We start from the raw sequence: 17,767 nt of genomic DNA on the forward strand, positions 1-17,767 counted from the left end.
TTACATGTCTCCATGCCCTCGTCGTCCTCCTCGGTGGCAGCTGGCCTGTCGTAAGACTTGTCAATAGCAGCCCGGAAGCTCTCGTTACAGCCCCGCCCCCTGATTATGCGTGGGCGTGGCCTGTGGAAGGGCATGTCACCGTTGAGCGTCACCTCGGCAACGGCGGTCTGTAAACTCTCCAGAGAGCTGGACTTCTTGAGGCCAAGGGAGGGACCCACATCCCTGGTGGAAGACCCTACGAAGGAGCAACAGTATCCAAAGTTAGTTGATAGATAACACAGCTGTGAGTGAACTAAAGGAGCTTTTGTATTTGCAAATGCACTGTTTAACGAAAGCATTTTGTTATTTTACTTTACTGCCTGTGAGTTGAAATGAAAACTTGGATAGAGCTCATTTCCTACATTATGTGACACAACCAAAACAGGTCAAGTTGCATTTAGAAAAAGAAAATAAACTCAATTCTGACACTAGAAAGGCCAAAAAAAGTATTGTTTTGTTTTAGATAGTAGGTATACAGTACATATTTTTTCCATCACTCACAGGTTGAAGGGGTATTGTAGAGAAGGTAGAGTGGTATGGAGGTGAAGAGAGAGGATGCATCTGAAGTGACCAGGACCCATATAAAAGTAGTGCACTATATAGAAAATAGGGTGCCATTTGGGATGCATGCAAAGAGAGGGATGGATTACCACAGGAGAAAAGCCCAGCAGGCTCGCTCTCCCTCTAAATCCCCAGGGTATACTGGAGCAGAGGTACCGGGTAAACAAGAGGCCCAGTGTACATCCCAAATGGCACCATATTCCCTATTTAGTGCACTACTTTTCACCCTATTCAGCATTTTCTGGGAAGCAGCTCACACTAATGTGGGTGGCCATGGATATGGTGGCTGCTTGCCTTGGAAGGAGTGGGAGTGAGGAGAAGTGGAGCGGAGAGGAGGAGGAGTGGAGCGGAGAAGGGTGAAACCTGAACAAGCAGGGCTGGTGACTATTCATGTTCATCAGTCCTTCCTGTCCTCTTAACGTTTCACTGAAGCGGCAGCTGATCGGCTTTCATTCATCAAAACCCATTCATTTGGTTTTAGCGTTCAGCCAGAGGCCGCACCGCACACTTTCCAGTCACACCTCAGCGGTAGTCTTTAAAATTACACCAACTCAGACCTCTGACAGACGGCGGGAGTCAAGAACAGCAGGCAGTGGTTTATTTGAGAAAGAGTTTTGGGCGTTTCAGAGAGTCAGACCTGGCAACCTCCAGCCTCCTACAGCTCTGCACTGGCATGTTTGTTTCAGATATTCCGCCCTGGCAACTGAGCCTTACGTAAATACATGGCTGTGGTTTCAGATAGCAACCTCCAGCTTCTCCGTTTCTACACTAGGCATGGTTGTATGTTTCAGACGGTCATACCTGGCAACCGAGCCTTCTACAGATATGCACTGGCATGTCTGTATGTTTTAGACAGTCAGACCTGGCAACCCAGCTCCAAAATATCTGTACTATCGATGCCTGTTTGTACAGACTGCCACCCTATTCAAACAGGAAAAAACCCGTGTCGTACAGAGATCTGAGATGGTGCCTTAATATAACAAATACAGCGATCAATCACCCTGCAGTCGACTGGCAGGTCGAACAGGGAATACCCTGGAAGCGTCCTAAACAGCACCCTTTACCTTATATAGGGCCCATGGAGCGCTGGTCAAAAGTAGTGCACTATGTAGGGAATAGGGTTCCTTTTGGGACACAGCCCATTTGTGGCTATAGGACCAACTGAAGCTGCACATATCGAGTGCCTTCAGAGAGTATTCATGCGCCTCAACTTACTTCCCAATTTATTGTGTTACAGTCTGAATTCAAAATGGATTAAATAAAACAAATTCTCTCACACATCTACACAAAATACCTCATAATGACAAAGTGAAAACATGTTTGAAAATTGTTTGCAAATTTATTGAAAATGAAATACAAAAACATAAAATTTACGTAAGTATTCACACCCCTGAGTCAATACATGTTAGAATCACCTTTGGCAGTGATGAGTCTTTCTGGGTAAGTCTCTAAGAGCTTTCCACACCTGGATATTGCAACATTTGCCGATTATTCTTTAAAAAATTCTTCAAGCTCTGTCAAATGGTCTGATGTCATATGTTCAAGTAGATTTCAAGTAGATTTAAGTCAAAAATGTAACTCAGCCACTTAGGAACATTCACTGGTATTGGTAAGTAACTCAGTGATTTCACATTGTGTTTTAGGTTATTGTCCTGCTGAAAGGTGAATTAATCTGTCAAGTGTCTGGTGGAAAACAAACAGCCAGATTTTCCACTAGGATTTTGCCTGTGGTCAGTTCCATTCCACTTCTTTCTTTATCCTGAAAAACACCCCAGTCCTTAATGGTTACAAGCATACACATAACATGATGGAGCCACCACTATGCTTGAAAATATGGAGAGTGGTAATCAGTAATGTGTTGGATTTGCCCCAAACATAAAACTTTGTATTCATGACAAAATGTTAATTGCTATGCCATTTTATTTTTCATTATTACTTTAGTGCCTTGTTGCAAACAGGATGCATGTTTTGGAATATTTGTATTCTGTTTCCTTCTTTTCACTCTGTCATGTAGGCTAGTATTGTGGAGTAACTACAATGTGGTTGATCCATCATCAGTCTTCTATCATAGCCATTAAACTCTAACTGTTTTAAAGTCGCAATTGGCCTCATGGTGAAATCCCTGAGTGGTTTCCTTCCTCTCCAGCAACTGAGTAAGGAAGGATGCCTGTATCTTTGTAGTGACTGGGTGTATTGATACACCATCCAAAGTGAAATCATTAATAACTTCACCATGCTAAAATGGTTATTCAATGTCTGCTTTTTTTTTACCCATCTACCAATAGGTGCCCTTCTTTGCGAGCCTTTTTGTGGCTCCCGAGTGACTCAGCGGTCTAAGGCACTGCATCTCAGTGCTAGAGGCGTCACTACAGATCCTGGTTCGATTCCAGGTTGAATCACAACCAACCGTGATTGGGAGTCCCATAGGGAGGCGCACAATTGACCCAGCGTCGTCCGGGTTAGGGTTTGGTCGGGGTAGGTCGTCATTGTAAATAAGAATTTGTTCTTAACCGACTTGCCTAGTTAAATAAAGGTTCAATAAATAAAAATGTATTGACAGATAATTGTATGTGTGGGGTACAGAGATGAGGTAAGTCATAAAAAAATCATGTTAAACACTATTATTGCACAGAGTCAATCCAATTTATTATGTGACTTGTTAAGCTAATATTTACTCCTGAACTTATTTAGGCTTCCCATAACAAAGGGGTTGAATACTTATTGACTCAAGACACTTGATTTGTAAAAATGTTTAAAAAAAAAAAAAAAAAAAAAACATTATTCCACTTTGACATTGTGGGTAGGCCAGTGACTCCAAAAAAATCTACATTTAATAAAAACATTTATTCAGACACAACAAAATGTGGAAAAAGTCAAAGAGTGTGAATACTTTCTGAAGGAGCTGCAGGCACATAACAGACTGGAAACTACCGAAGGAACTTACGTTGTAATTTGCCATTAGGGAGCCCTATATGCATTGCCCTCTCTTAAACTAGTGAAGTCCTTGACAAACATGTGGCTACAGTCTGTGTCAACAAGGTCCTATAGCCAATCAGTGCAGAAGAAGGCCCACTGGGCCAGACTATCTAAGCTATTGTGTCCCATCACTCCCCTCTCACAGGCTGTCACTGTCTCAGTCCCAAACGGCACCCTATTCCTTATATAGTGCACTGCTTTTGACCAGAACTCTTATGTTCCCAGGTCAAAAGTAGTACACTAAATACATGGGACGTTACTCCCTCTCCTAGGCTGTAACTGTCATCAGTTTCCCCAGGATCGGGGATTTGTTTTGGGCCTGCTAAATGGACCATGCCCCATTTAGGGAGTGGATGTATATATTAGAGAGGGAGAGTATAGCACAGGGGAGAGAAAATAAACCCTGAAACACTAAAGATAATAGCCTGAAATCTATTAGCCTAGCTACAACAAGTTATTAGGGCAAAATTAAATAGGGAGTTTTTTTTCCCCAAAGCTGGGAAAAACCTAAAACATCAATTAAATAGTAGGTGGGTGGTGATCATGTATTTTTCATATGAAAATACACCTAGTTGAGATATTATGTGAATGTCATTTTACAGAAAGGCAAATAAAATACATATGTGGCCTCTTCTTTGCCAAGTCTTGAATTGGAGGTTAGAAACAACAGGTGTGCGTTCCAATTGGCACCCTGTCCCCTATATAAACACTACTTTTGACCATGGCCACCCTATGAGCCCTGGTCAAAATGAGTGCACTAAGGGAATAGGGTGCCATTTGGGACACCGCCCTGGTATCTCGTTAGTGACTGCTCAAACACCGTTTGGAGCCTACAACAATGTCCTAACAAGGGACATTAATTACATATTTAGTCTCATTTATGCACAGTAGTCTGACTGCGACACTACCTCTATTTTCTGTTGTTTCCCTTTCTTTCTCCTGCTTTCACTGTGCCTTTCGGCTAAATCCCATCCTTCAAAGGATCTGCTATTCAGAGGTGGCTGTGAAAACACACACGGCTGACAATGACGGATGACTTGCTGTCAGTTTGCAGCCCCAGCCAAGGACAGAGCGATTTCGCTTTCTCTCAATCTCTCCCGCCCGCTCTCCTCCCATTCCCTTCCACAGAACAATTAGCAGTTCTGCTGGATCTTAAGAAGAATCACTGCCTAGTCCATATTCACCAGCCCACAATTCCACTGCAATGACCTCAAACTGTCTTCATGTTCTATGTATTCTCATTGTGATTAGTGGATTCTACATTCTAAAGCAGGTCTGGAATCTCACAATGAAATGGGGGGAGGGACTGCAGAATGGATGAGGTGTCCGTTCTCCCTCAGTGACGGGTCACTCCTTACCTGGTGTGTTCTCTTTGCGAGGGGTGAGGTTAATCTCGTCGGCTACTGTTAAAGGGGGGCAATAAACATGTCGGATCGGTTAGTGAGCACATTCCACATGCAAACATTCCAGCAACGTTATTGTACAGTCAGTACATCATCACATCTTTAGGCAATTTCAAGGGCAATCAGAAAACATGCGAGACAGACAGACGGACAGGGAAATGGAGAGATTTAGGATAGCAATCAGAGCTATTGTGATATAAACACGTGCAGGACTACAGTAATTCAGTAGGGATAAGAAGCAGATTAGATATCATCGGCTGGGTCCCAAATGGCACCCAATTCCCTTTATGGTGTACTATTTTGACCAGGGCCCTATGGGGAGCCCCATTTGGGACGCACGCAGAGTGTGGGTGAGAGGGAAGATTACTGTCAGCCAAAGCAATCAGAATGGTTTCATGCCACCTCAAGTGAGCTGAAACGTTGTTCTGAGGTGTGACAGGAGACACAGTACTTAAACCTGTTTGATGTCACACAAAAGACAGAATTGCATCACATTTCGATGACATACAGTAGAAGACACAAATATTAGGCTGTGCAACGCAAGTCTTATAGATGCAATTTACAAGCAGGGGGGTATGTATGTGCCTAATGTGGGGATTCCTAACAACTCACAGGGCCGGTTTCACAAACAGAGGGCTAGGCTTCAATCTGTGTCTGGTAAACCAGCTAATAGCGTCTTGCCATTGGTTCCAGGCAGGGCGGACCTAAAGGGAGTCAAATGAGAGGGAGGGAAGGGACCAGATGGTTTCCTTCAGTACCTAGATCCATGCTCTTGGACTTGCGTGTCTTGATGATTTCCAGCTGACTGGCATCTCCAAACTGCTTTGTCCGTTTCTCTGACATGCTCTGTCTGCCGAAACCCTCCCTCTGAAAGGCTCCGTCTGGGTCGTTGTCATCAGGGCTCAGGGTGCTACAGGAGAGGGAGTGATGGAGATGGAGAGACACACAAAGACAGAAAAAGGAGTGGGTGGGAGAGGAAAGAGAGCAGGGAGGGAGGAAGACAGGAAAAAGAGACAAAGGGATGCGATTATTCTAGTGGTTCTAGTGTAAATCAAACTGTAATTGTCAGTGAGCTTCAGTGGGTCATCAAATCAAGCCACACCTAGAATCTAGGCCATACTTGATAATCCACTGATTAAGGTAGAGACTGATTAGGGCTGGACCAGCTACAATCACCACACACACACACCCAGCCCAACCCACCCAAGCCCACTGACGAGAACTCAGGCTGGGCCTCAGCATCACGGACACCGCAATGCAAATGGCAACCTATTCCCTATATATAGTGCACAACTTTTGACCTGGGCCCATAGGGTAGTAGGGCACTATATAATGAATAGGGGGCAATTTGGGATGTATCCAGGGTTACAACGGCCCTACACGCCCAGTTAAGTATGCAGCAGGTGGGTGTGCCTGTGTGTCCTTTCAAAAAAACATATGGGACACATTGACCTTGTCCTTGTGTATGCGTCAGTGTAGAATTAGCCATATATTTACCTTGTTTATGTGTCACTATTTGTAGAACGCAACATACAGCGGAATGAAACAGCCTTATACCTACTCTACATCTTCGCTGGTTCAGCGAAAGGAAAAACAGAGGAATCTTTTAAATACACAGTATGAGGTCTAATTTGCAGCAACTGAAATAACATTCCGTCGCGAAAACTTTAAAAAAAACATGGTCCTGATTATCAAAAGGAATGTCAAGTCTTAAGACAAGTACTATATGAAAATCAGTCTAGATGCAGAAAAGAACACTTGATTCAGTGGGGTGGGATTATCTAGTCCCAAGTTATGGAAAGATTTGGTTTCAACAAAGTGATACAGGGCATCAAAACACTGCATTCATGTCCGACTGCCAGAATAAAGAGAAATGGACATTTGTCACGAACGCTAAGTTTAGAACGAGGAGAAAGACGAGGCTAATCTTCCACCCACGCTCTTCTCCTTGTACACCGAGCCGTCAGCACAGGCAATAAGACAGGACCCAACCTTAGAGGGAATAACAATAAGAGGCAGTGAACATAAGATATGCATGTATGCTGATGACATTCTGTTATTCCTTTAAGCCCCAGGCTCAAGTGTACCTAGATTGATGGATGTTTAACAAACATTTGGAACATATTCAGGGTATGTGCTTAACATACACACGACCCAAGCCCAAGTATATAATTATACCCCACAGCAAGAGCTGAAGAGTAGGTAGAACTTCCAGTGGACCTCTCTTCATCTATTAAATATCTTGGGAGCGAATCTAAAAAGATACAGCCAAACTCTGTGACAAGAATTACGTTCACGTCAACAAGAACATCTATGATGACCTGGACAGGTGGAATTCACTTCCTTTGGATCTTAGTAACAGAAGTGAAACAATCAAAATGAACATCCTGCCGAGGTTACTGTATTTCTTCTAATCACTGCCCATAGACATCCCACCTAAACAGTTTAGGGATAAACAGATATCAAGGTTGATCTGGAACAGGAAGAGACCAACAATGAGATTAGCAACATTACAATTACCAAAAAACAGGAGGGGGGTATGGCCTTACCAAACCTAAAATATTATTTTGTGTCCTTCCAATCAATTGAGACCTCGTGTGTTTGTGCAATTCAGAATACGAATCCAAATGGAAAGCCATTGAGATTACTTTGACAGAGATACACATACAGTCAGTTTTAGGTAATACGGACATGGTAATAGAAACATAGACACAAATCAGTGGATTCATTTATCTTAAGACACGCTTTAGACAGAGGTCAAACTGCTGAGCTGGCCCGCATTCGACCCCAGCTTCATTCCTGCTGTAGAGGCAAAAAGGCATCACATCATTTTCTAGAGAACTTCCAGGACCGAAGTAAAAAAAAAACATGGATAAACAAGATTTTTACAGGTTTTTATTTTGTTTTTATTTCACCTTTATTTAACCAGGTAGGCCAGTTGAGAACATGTTCTCATTTACAACTGCGACCTACAGAGGTACCTACAGGTTCGATACTACTTTTTAAAAGATATAAAACTGATTGACCCTCAGGCACCTCAGAAATTGATAAAATAATTCACTAACGCATACAACTTGGGGAGTATTAAAAAAAACGATTTCAAGTCTTTACATGGGTATTTTATCTTCAATGAAACACTCTACAAGCTAGATTTAACGGAAATGGGAGGAGGAACTTAACATTGAATAATTGATGAAACATAGTTGAACATATTTCAGACTCAATTAAGCTCTACCAAGTCATAGTTGAAGTGTACCTATGATGAAAATTACAGGCCTCTCTCATATTTTTAAGTGGGAGAACTTGCACAATTGGTGGCTGACTAAATACTTTTTTTGCCCCACTGTATGTTACTGTAACTAGTATGATGATATGTGCTGTATCTGCCAGACCTTGTTTTTTTGTTTTATATATATATTTTTTTTAATTATGTAATCTTCAATAAAAACAAGGTCAAAAAAAGGAGTGTCAAGTCTGATACAATAACAGTTGATAAAGAGTTTCACATGGAGCTACTAGAAGGAGCCGTGAGTGAGGCTGACTAGGAAAGACACCCTATTCCCTATGAAGTGCACTACTTTTGACCAGGGCCCATTTTCAAAGTAGTGCACTATGTAGTGAATAGGGAGCCATTTGAGATCCACTCACAGTCGCCATCAGACACACTGGAGATTAATGACAGGAGGAACTAGTGAAACCTTCTGAGATGAGGAGAACATTCACCATGACACAAGGGCATTTACTGTAACATTCTCTGGTCAAGTAGTGCACTATGTAGGGATCAGGGTGACACTTGGGATTGCCCTCTGCTCTCACCTCTCATTCTGAATTGGAGTATCTTTGGCCCAAGTTGGAGGGACCTCCACATGGAACCCCATGTCATCATGGGAACTGGAAGACGATTGGTCAGAGAGGTGGGCAGGAAGTACAGGTGGCCGATCGTCTTCGATGATGACAGTGTCGTCCTGGGGCATGTTGACCGTTGGGGAGAGCTGGTAGTTACCTGAAGGACAACATGGAGGAGCAGATGTATTTATTAAACATTACTTAAAAAACATAAGCCTATGCAACATTAAGCAATTAAAAACAGTTCTCTATTGTAGCAATGAGGTTTGTGCAGTAGGCCAGGGGTTCCCAAACTTTTTCACTCGGGGGCCCACCTTCCAGCATTGGGGAACACACCCCTACTGCGCACGTGCCACGTCAATTTCTATGGCCACAGGCACTGTTCATGACAGTTCACACCTCTCTTGTTGGTGGAGAGAATTTTGCAGGTTTAAAGCTTATTGGGTTAACTGCTTAGCTCATATACACACACATTTAAAGTGTTCATTTAATACTCGACATTTGATATATTTATTTGATATTTATTGGACATTTGATCCTTTGATATCGCAACATAACTTACCACAATCAGTGTTGAATTTAAAAGCAGACCCAGACTGAAATTCTCAATCAGCATCTGTCATGACATTCTTAAGAGTCATTAAAGTGTGATTAATGCAAGCTGCACCATTGTGAAAAAGATACAACTACTTTCTTTGGCACGCGCACGGTGCGAGGCAAAAAAAAAGAAGAAGAAAAGTCCCATTTCTTTGTATCCAATTGAGGGATTTAAAACCACATTGATATGCAATGCAGGACTTTCTGCAACACTATCCTTAATCTGTCTTTGTGGGTAACTGACTGTCTATAGAAGGATGGTTTCTATGCTGTATAGGAGCCCTACACAATAACGGAGAGAAAAGTTCATTTGTGTTAAGAATCTGTTTGGGTCTCATGGCAGGAGAACAGGACTTTCTACCCAGGACCTGAGGCCAGGGTTACTGTTGTTTCTCATAGCCTTTCACACGGAGTATGTGTGGTACCAATTACATCCACAGTTCCAACTGCCTGGCCAACTTGCATGGCTGGATGAATAGTAGTGTGCTTAAAGTTCAGGCCGTGACCAATCTTAATAGAGCCGAGTGTGTGTGTGTGTGTGTGTGTGTGTGTGTGTGTGTGTATTTAGTGTTTTGTTGATCCTGTGTTCCCTAGTCCCTACCCCTGCTATGTCTCTTTTCAGGGAACTCTGTGGTGTCGGTGAGCCCTCAAACCCAGTAGGGGGCTTTTCTCTTTCAGCCCACACACACACTGTCCCTTAACAGACCAATGGACACTGAGAATGGTTCTATGGTTCTTTAAGTAAATGCCACTGTTGATGAGTTTGAATGAAGGTGGCAAGCACGGAGTAACCCAATGAATAAATCAACTTCCATTCATGTTCTTTTTCTAGAAGCAAATCAACTTTCTGGACGGACATCCATCCATACATACATAAGAGTGTTATTATGGGTAACAAATGGCACCCTATTCCCTTTACAGTGCACTACTTCTGACCAGGGCCCATAGAGCTCCGGTAAAAGGTAATGCACTATAAAGTGAATAGGGTGCCATTTGAGCAGCACACGTATTTGGTGGACCACTCGTCTACCAACAACAATGGTGCTGACAGGTGAGCAGAACTCACAGCTCCTGACTTGGTGGGATTCCCTTAAAATGAAGGTTGTTTACACTAGCCCTAATACAATCAGACATCGGGACAAAGGACCAATAGTTACAGCTTCTTTACAGAATTGCCTTGTCTTCAATAGAAGCAATTATCAGAGACTATGTGGAAACAGACCGGTGAATTTTGAGAGGAGCAGGATTTAATGGCCGAGAAGTAGAAAGGCAGGCTGGCCAGATGAAATGAGAGATGGCGAGAGGTGAGAATAATTGGGCGAGAGACGAGGGATGCAGAAGAGAGAAGTTTTTTTTCCCTCCACTGTCCAAGTCCATCTCCCTAATTAGCATAAGCAGGGGAATTGCCTGCAGTGCACTTCTTGAAAAAACGAGCCGTTGCCTAAAGAAGAGAATAATTTACTGAAGTCTCTTATCCTCTGTAGCTAATTGTCATAGCAGTGGGGAAGGTCTGCACAACAATGGGAAAGTGATCAGAGAAATTCGGCAAAGACAAAACCTTTGTTAGCCCCGATCATGACCAGTCTTAACTAAAACAATGCAACTTTAACTCATTTTGCCATTGTATTCTCAGGGGCAAGCAGCATCACAGAGTCTAGCTAAACAGTGTTGAGGTTCAAAGTGATGTACTTATTCTGTTTTGAATTTTGGATGTAAAATAGCATGTTTTTCAAACCAGGAAAAATAATGCAACAAGCCTGGGTTGTGTTTTTATACCTTGCACAGTCGTGGTTGAATTTCAGCTATTCCCATATTGGGCTTGGTTTATATGAACTGAGCAACGGTTTCCTGGAAATCATTAGTACTCCCCAAACCAATAGAAGAACAGCAATCCATGTAGGTCGACTCTATAATAAAAAAAATGACGGCGGGTGTGCACACTGTCAACGCAACATTCAACTGAGGCGACCACTTGGCCACAAGGAAGAAAGCCGAGCGACTGAATGAAGAAGTCAGCCATATCTCAACTCTGCCTTTGTTGTACAGAGCCTTAGGGTGGTTTATGCTGGTTGAAACTCCTGGTGCCTCAAGGGAGACAGCAGGAGCAAACCACTACACTGCAGGGGAGGATGCATCTGGCAAAATGGCAAGGGAAGATGTGGATGACATGACAAAGTACAAGGACATCATCGATAAAGTGTGATAAACACCCAGCTATAATCTGTGGGAGAGCGGGTGGGAGAGCAATATGGGCCACGGACCCCCCCACGAACCCCCAAACCAGGCTGGGGAGGGGGACTATGGGAATGGGCCTTTGGGCTTGTGCACATTGACATTACCCCAAGCGGTGGAGAACACCTGAATCCTAAGGGGGAATGGGACAGTGAGGAACATCTTGAAGAAGCCACTGGGTATCTCATTGAATTCATCGATAAGATAAAGGAAAAGTTCAACTGGAACAGAGAGAGGACTCTGAAATGAGGAATAGCAGCCTACAATGTGGGGGTTGGAAATATCCATTCATATAAGGAGGTGGATGTGAAAACCACTGGAGGGGACTATTGCAACGACGATGTTGCCAGAGCTAGATGGTACCATATATATTGGTACCAAGACGGAAATCCGTATTGCCAAATCTCATGAGCAAATGGCTTATTACACCACTGAGAGGGACTAGTCCAATAACGTAACTCTAACTGTAATCATAGAGATGAATGAAAAGAACATGTTCAGCCGACATGTTCAGCCTGGTGATTTATTATCGGCTGACATTTTTAATCTCCACGATTACAGTTCACTTCGGCTTTACAATTCACATGAATTGATATACAGTATAGTAATCTAACATCACACTAACATTGTCTAATAAAACATTTGGTTACAAAACTTAATCTAAGACATATGAAATGGTTAGTAATGCCCTGTCTAGTACCGTACGTGTAATCTAATAGACAGAACGGATACTTTGTTTTCTCTGTCACCAGGAGTGATGGTACAACTAGGAGCGGGCTAGGCATACCTGTGCCAAGCTCATTTGATCTCAAAATAACTCCCTGTCTGAATCTATGACATGGACAGACATTGGATAGGAGACGAAGTGTGACAGATACTGTTTAAAACCCCTTAAATGTAAAGTCCCCATATTTGGGGACTCGAGTAGATTTTTTTTTATTCAATTCAGTCTGGTATGAGAACAGTAGCCCCTATCTGGAAAAGGAGGGTGTCTGCAGAAAGTGGAGTATCTTGGCTATTGATCTGCGCCTTAAAATCATTGGTGTGACTTACTACCATATATGTGCATACAAATGTATAAGGGCAGGCCAAGCCAATGACCTCACTTCAAGATGGCTGCCACCTACATTTTGGTTAGTGTCGTGAAGCATAATCAAAATAAACACGGAATACGTTGATTCACACTGAAAGCCGGGACTCCACAGATCATGAGGATGTCTTATTTGTCTGCCTGTGACCTACCGTTATTGGTCATCAGGCCTGAGAGTTAAAATGTTCATTTAACACAACGTTTTCACCAAACATCTTACACGGTAAGCTTCGATTTGGTATGTGTTTGAGCTACAGCTACAAGGTTTGGTATGAAATGAATCCTTAGGTTGGTAGGAACAAATCTAGCCTATTGCTGGATGTTATCTGTTATCTGATGATAACATAACGGCAACATTGAATGTCCATCGAGTGACTATCTTTGCGCAGGACAAAATATGATGAAAACACTTGGATATCCCCGGTATGTCCCACGACACCACCACAATGTTTGAGAGAGGTCGGTGTTGTAGAGATGTAGTTTTTTATAATGAACAATAACTTTTAGCCAAATCCAGTGTGCAATTACCACATTCGGACACATTTGGTGAGGTTGAAAGGACACTTGAATGTACCCTGGATAACCCATAACACCACCACAATGTTTGACTGAGGTTGATATGGTAAAAATGGTGTTTTTATACTGAACAAATAGCATTTAGGGATTGCAAATATGTAATAGCACTGGAATGACCTAATTTACAGACATATGTCACTTTGGAGAGGTTTAGGGACACTTGTAAATGTCCCGTGAACACACCTGACACCACTAGCTAAAACATCTGCCCATAGGTCTATCAATGCCATTTTTTTCTGATATTGTTCACATGTTGTGGAAGCCCTCTGATGTGTTTCCAGCTCTGGGAATCAATCATTTTCTTAAAGCTTGTCAATGAAAGATTACTTTCAAAATAAAAAAGGTTATTTTGTGTGACCCTGATCTTGTGTTTTCTGAACTATCCAACTCCTATCTATCTCCTGATAATTTCCTCCCAGATGTCTTCTTTCCAAACATACCAAGTTTTGGCACGTCAGAATCAGGTAATTACACACGAACAGCAGTTACTTTTGGGTATGTCTCTTTATGATGAAATGTACATTTTGCCATGACATCCAAGTTAGTCTACACAACAGATCATGATAAAGGTGTCTTTCAAAATTATTTTAGGGAAAATTTAATTATTAAGTGATAGTAATTTGGGTGAACTCTCCCTTTAATAGTTCATAAGCACTGTGGGAGGAGAGAGATTTGAAAGGGTAACAGAGGGGAATAGTTGAACTACATTGAAAACATTTTATTCACTGCCTGTTCCTCAAATTGCACCCTATTCCCTTGATAGTGCACTACTTTTTGGAATAGGGTGCCATTTGGAATTCAAGCACGGTTCTTCATTCTCTTATTAAATGACGCCAGTGAATTAAATACTGGTTTATAAACAGGGTTGGGCGGAATTCCTTGTAATTAGTTACTGATTACAGTTACATGAAAAATAAAGTAATCAGTAACATAATCCTCCGGATTACACAAAACGAGTAACGTAATGACTTTGAACACCCAGGCACATGAGAAAAAAACAAGAAACCCGCACACTGCTCTTGCTAGTATCACTGCTCTTTATCAGACTTTACGCATCAGAGCTTTTGTGATCGTTGGTAATTTGCACCCCTCATGTTGACATTGCTCTACCCACATCTGTATTACGCATCAGATGAGGTTGGAGTTGAGGGAAAATAAACATGTTACCAAACATTACAATGTACATACATAATGTACATACATAATGTACATAGAATACATAAGTGTTCTCATAAAGTGTGTACATAATGCATTAAACAGGTCTGTAAAACCACACAACCAGGACATCGACCTATCAAGTGAGTTTTCAAAAATCATTGGGTACAGTGCAAGAAAGAACGTCAGAGTAATGAAAGGTCCGTTTTCTGTACATTTTATTTAGAGACATCACATTTAGAAATATCACATTAAGATAATTCATGTGGGACTAGTTCACCACCTGAGGTATTTAACTCTAAATGTAGCCTAATTATTGCTGATCGTTTGCCATGTAATTGACAGGCCTATATCTAACAGTACATGTCATGTATAGGCCTATATCTAACAGTACATTTCATGTATAGGCCTATATCTAACTGTACATGTCATGTATAGGCCTATATCTAACAGCACATGTAATGTATAGGCCTATATCTAACAGTACATGTCATGTACAGTGTGGCAAAAAAGTATTTAGTCAGCCACCAATTGTGCAAGTTCTCCCACTTAAAAAGATGAGAGAGGCCTGTAATTTTCATCATAGGTACACTTCAACTATGACAGACAAAATGAGATTTAAAAAAAAAAAATCACATTGTAGGATTTTTATGAATTGATTTGCAAATTATGGTGGAAAATAAGTATTTGGTCACCTACAAACAAGCAAGATTTCTGTCTCTCACAGACCTGTAACAACTTCTTTAAGAGGCTCCTCTGTCCTCCACTCGTTACCTGGATTAATGGCACCTGTTTTAACTTGTTATCAGTATAAAAGACACCTGTCCACAACCTCAAACAGTCACACTCCAAATTCCACTATGGCCAAGACCAAAGAGTTGTCAAAGGACACAAGAAACAAAATTGTAGACCTGCACCAGGCTGGGAAGACAATCTGCAATAGGTAAGCAGCTTGGTTTGACGAAATCAACTGTGGGAGCAATTATTAGGAAATGGAAGACATACAAGTGTGACATTTGTGGTCTTCACTGATAATCTCCCTTGATCTGGGGCTCCATGCAAGATCTCACCCCGTGGGGTCAAAATGATCACAAGAACGGTGAGCAAAAAAAAAAAGAAAAATGTCATATGGTCAGATGAAACCAAAATATAACTTTTTGGTAAAAACTCAACTCATCATGTTTGGAGGACAAAGAATGCTGCGTTGCATCCAAAGAACACCATACCTACTGTGAAGCATGGGGGTGGAAACATCATGCTTTGGGGCTGTTTTTATGCAAAGGGACCAGGACGACTGATCCGTGTAAAGGAAAGAATGAATGGGGCCATGTATCATGAGATTTTGAGTGAAAACCTCCTTCCATCAGCAAGGGCATTGAAGATGAAACGTGGCTGTGTTTTCAGCATGACAATGATCCCAAACACACCGCCCGGGCAACGAAAGAGTGGCTTCGTAAGAAGCATTTCAAGGTCCTGGAGTGGCCTAGCCAGTCTCCAGATCTCAACCCCATAGAAAATCTTTGGAGGGAGTTGAAGGTCCGTGTTGCCCAGCAACAGCCCCAAAACATCACTGCTCGAGAGGAGACCTGCATGGAGGAATGGGCCAAAATACCAGCAACAGTGTGTGAATACCTTGTGAAGACTTACAGAAAATATTTGACCTCTGTTATTGCCAACAAAGGGTATATAACAAAGTATTGAGATAAACTTTTGTTATTGACCAAATACTTATTTCCCACCATAATTTGCAAATAAATTCATAAAAAGTCCTACAATGTGATTTTCTAGATTTTTTTTCTCATTTTGTCTGTCATAGTTGAAGTGTACCTATGATGAAAATTACAGGCCTCTCATCTTTTTAAGTGGGAGAACTTGCACAATTGGTGGCTGACTAAATACTTTTTGCCCCACTGTATAGGCCTATATCTAACAGCACATGTCATGTATAGGCCTATATCTAACAGTACATGTTATGTATAGGCCTATATCTAACAGCACATGTCATGTATAGGCCTATATCTAACTGTACATTTCATGTATAGGCCTATATCTAACAGCACATGTCATGTATAGGCCTATATCTAACAGCACATGTCATGTATAGGCCTATATCTAACAGTACATGTCATGTATAGGCCTATATCTAACAGCACATGTCATGTATAGGCCTATATCTAACAGCACATGTCATGTATAGGCCTATATCTAACAGCACATGTCATGTATAGGCCTATATCTAACAGCACATGTCATGTATAGGCCTATATCTAACAGTACATGTCATATATATGCCTATATCTAACAGCACATGTCATGTATAGGCCTATATCTAACAGCACATGTCATGTATGCAGTCACAGTGAATGGCTGACATGAGTGCCCCTTCGTTTAATATAAGAGTTGATGAATAAAATGTCAACCTACAGAGAAGCATCTTCTTTTCAACATTAACAACTGTTATAACTGTTTTTCCCACATTCACGGTTTGACATTTTGCGCAATCAGAAAGTGCACTGTAAATACGCTACAAAGCAGTAGGCAGAACTCTATGGAGTCCAGACAACTGTATGACTGACCAGTGGGCCAGGTTGAAATGGTTTGGCAGCCTTACCTACTCATTCAATCAACTGGAATCCAAAAAGAAGCCATCCACCCTTGAGGGCGATCAACTAGACAACATTTTGCCGAGTTGAATGCATGTGAGACGTCCTGAGGGTGTGCGAAATGACAGCAAGGCTGACAAAGTGGTATCAAATTTTCTTATTGATATTAGTTGAAGTAATACTAAACGTAATCAGCTGTTTAACATTTTTTTGAAGTCATCCGAGCTGATTACAATTAGGTAATCCCTGTTGCATGTAATTTGTTACTACCCAATACTGTTTATAAACGGCTTTAACTTTATTCCAACCACTTTAAATCTGACATTGACACAAAGCCTGACAGAAAATTCCTAACTGCTTTGAGTTCTCTAGGTATGCAAAGACATAATGAAGAAATAAACTCAGCGTGCTATGAACCATGGGATTTGGGGATTTTTCTCACCAGAATGACTCGAAATTAAGGCACACAAGTGAGTCACGCAACCAAGATGAAAATCTAAGACATAACCGTCAAGCTGTTGTTAAATGGTTCACAATGAACATTTTGTGACACTTTAATCCTGTAACGTCAACAGTTACACGCTCTGTCTCTAAAGATTACATTCAGGCCATTGTTCTGATGTTAAAATGGGCTGACAGGGCAACAACAATCCTGCTCAGGATACATTAGACTGTGTCAGTATGTTGGT

General features: G+C 41.7%; 1 protein-coding gene across 8 annotated transcripts in view; it reads right to left on the reverse strand.

Moving 5' to 3' along the window:
• The window catches only part of LOC110530242 (partitioning defective 3 homolog), a 254,199-nt gene that overhangs the window by 74,020 nt on the left and 162,412 nt on the right, over positions 1-17,767 (reverse strand). For 4 of the 8 annotated variants that reach the window (XM_021613147.3, XM_090182148.1, XM_021613143.3 and 1 more), the window contains 4 exons: positions 8,796-8,982; positions 5,738-5,889; positions 4,935-4,979; positions 5-235 (listed from right to left, as the gene is read on the reverse strand). In XM_021613147.3, coding sequence (XP_021468822.3) covers positions 5-235; positions 4,935-4,979; positions 5,738-5,889; positions 8,796-8,982 — 615 coding nt within the window. The remainder of the gene's footprint in view (positions 1-4; positions 236-4,934; positions 4,980-5,737; positions 5,890-8,795; positions 8,983-17,767) is intronic. The other 4 variants (XM_090182149.1, XM_090182150.1, XM_090182147.1 and 1 more) reach the window with 1 other exon arrangement.

Source organism: Oncorhynchus mykiss, chromosome 8, assembly GCF_057628025.1.
Source record: "Oncorhynchus mykiss isolate SJ-2025 chromosome 8, ASM5762802v1, whole genome shotgun sequence".
Lineage (NCBI taxonomy): Eukaryota > Metazoa > Chordata > Actinopteri > Salmoniformes > Salmonidae > Oncorhynchus > Oncorhynchus mykiss.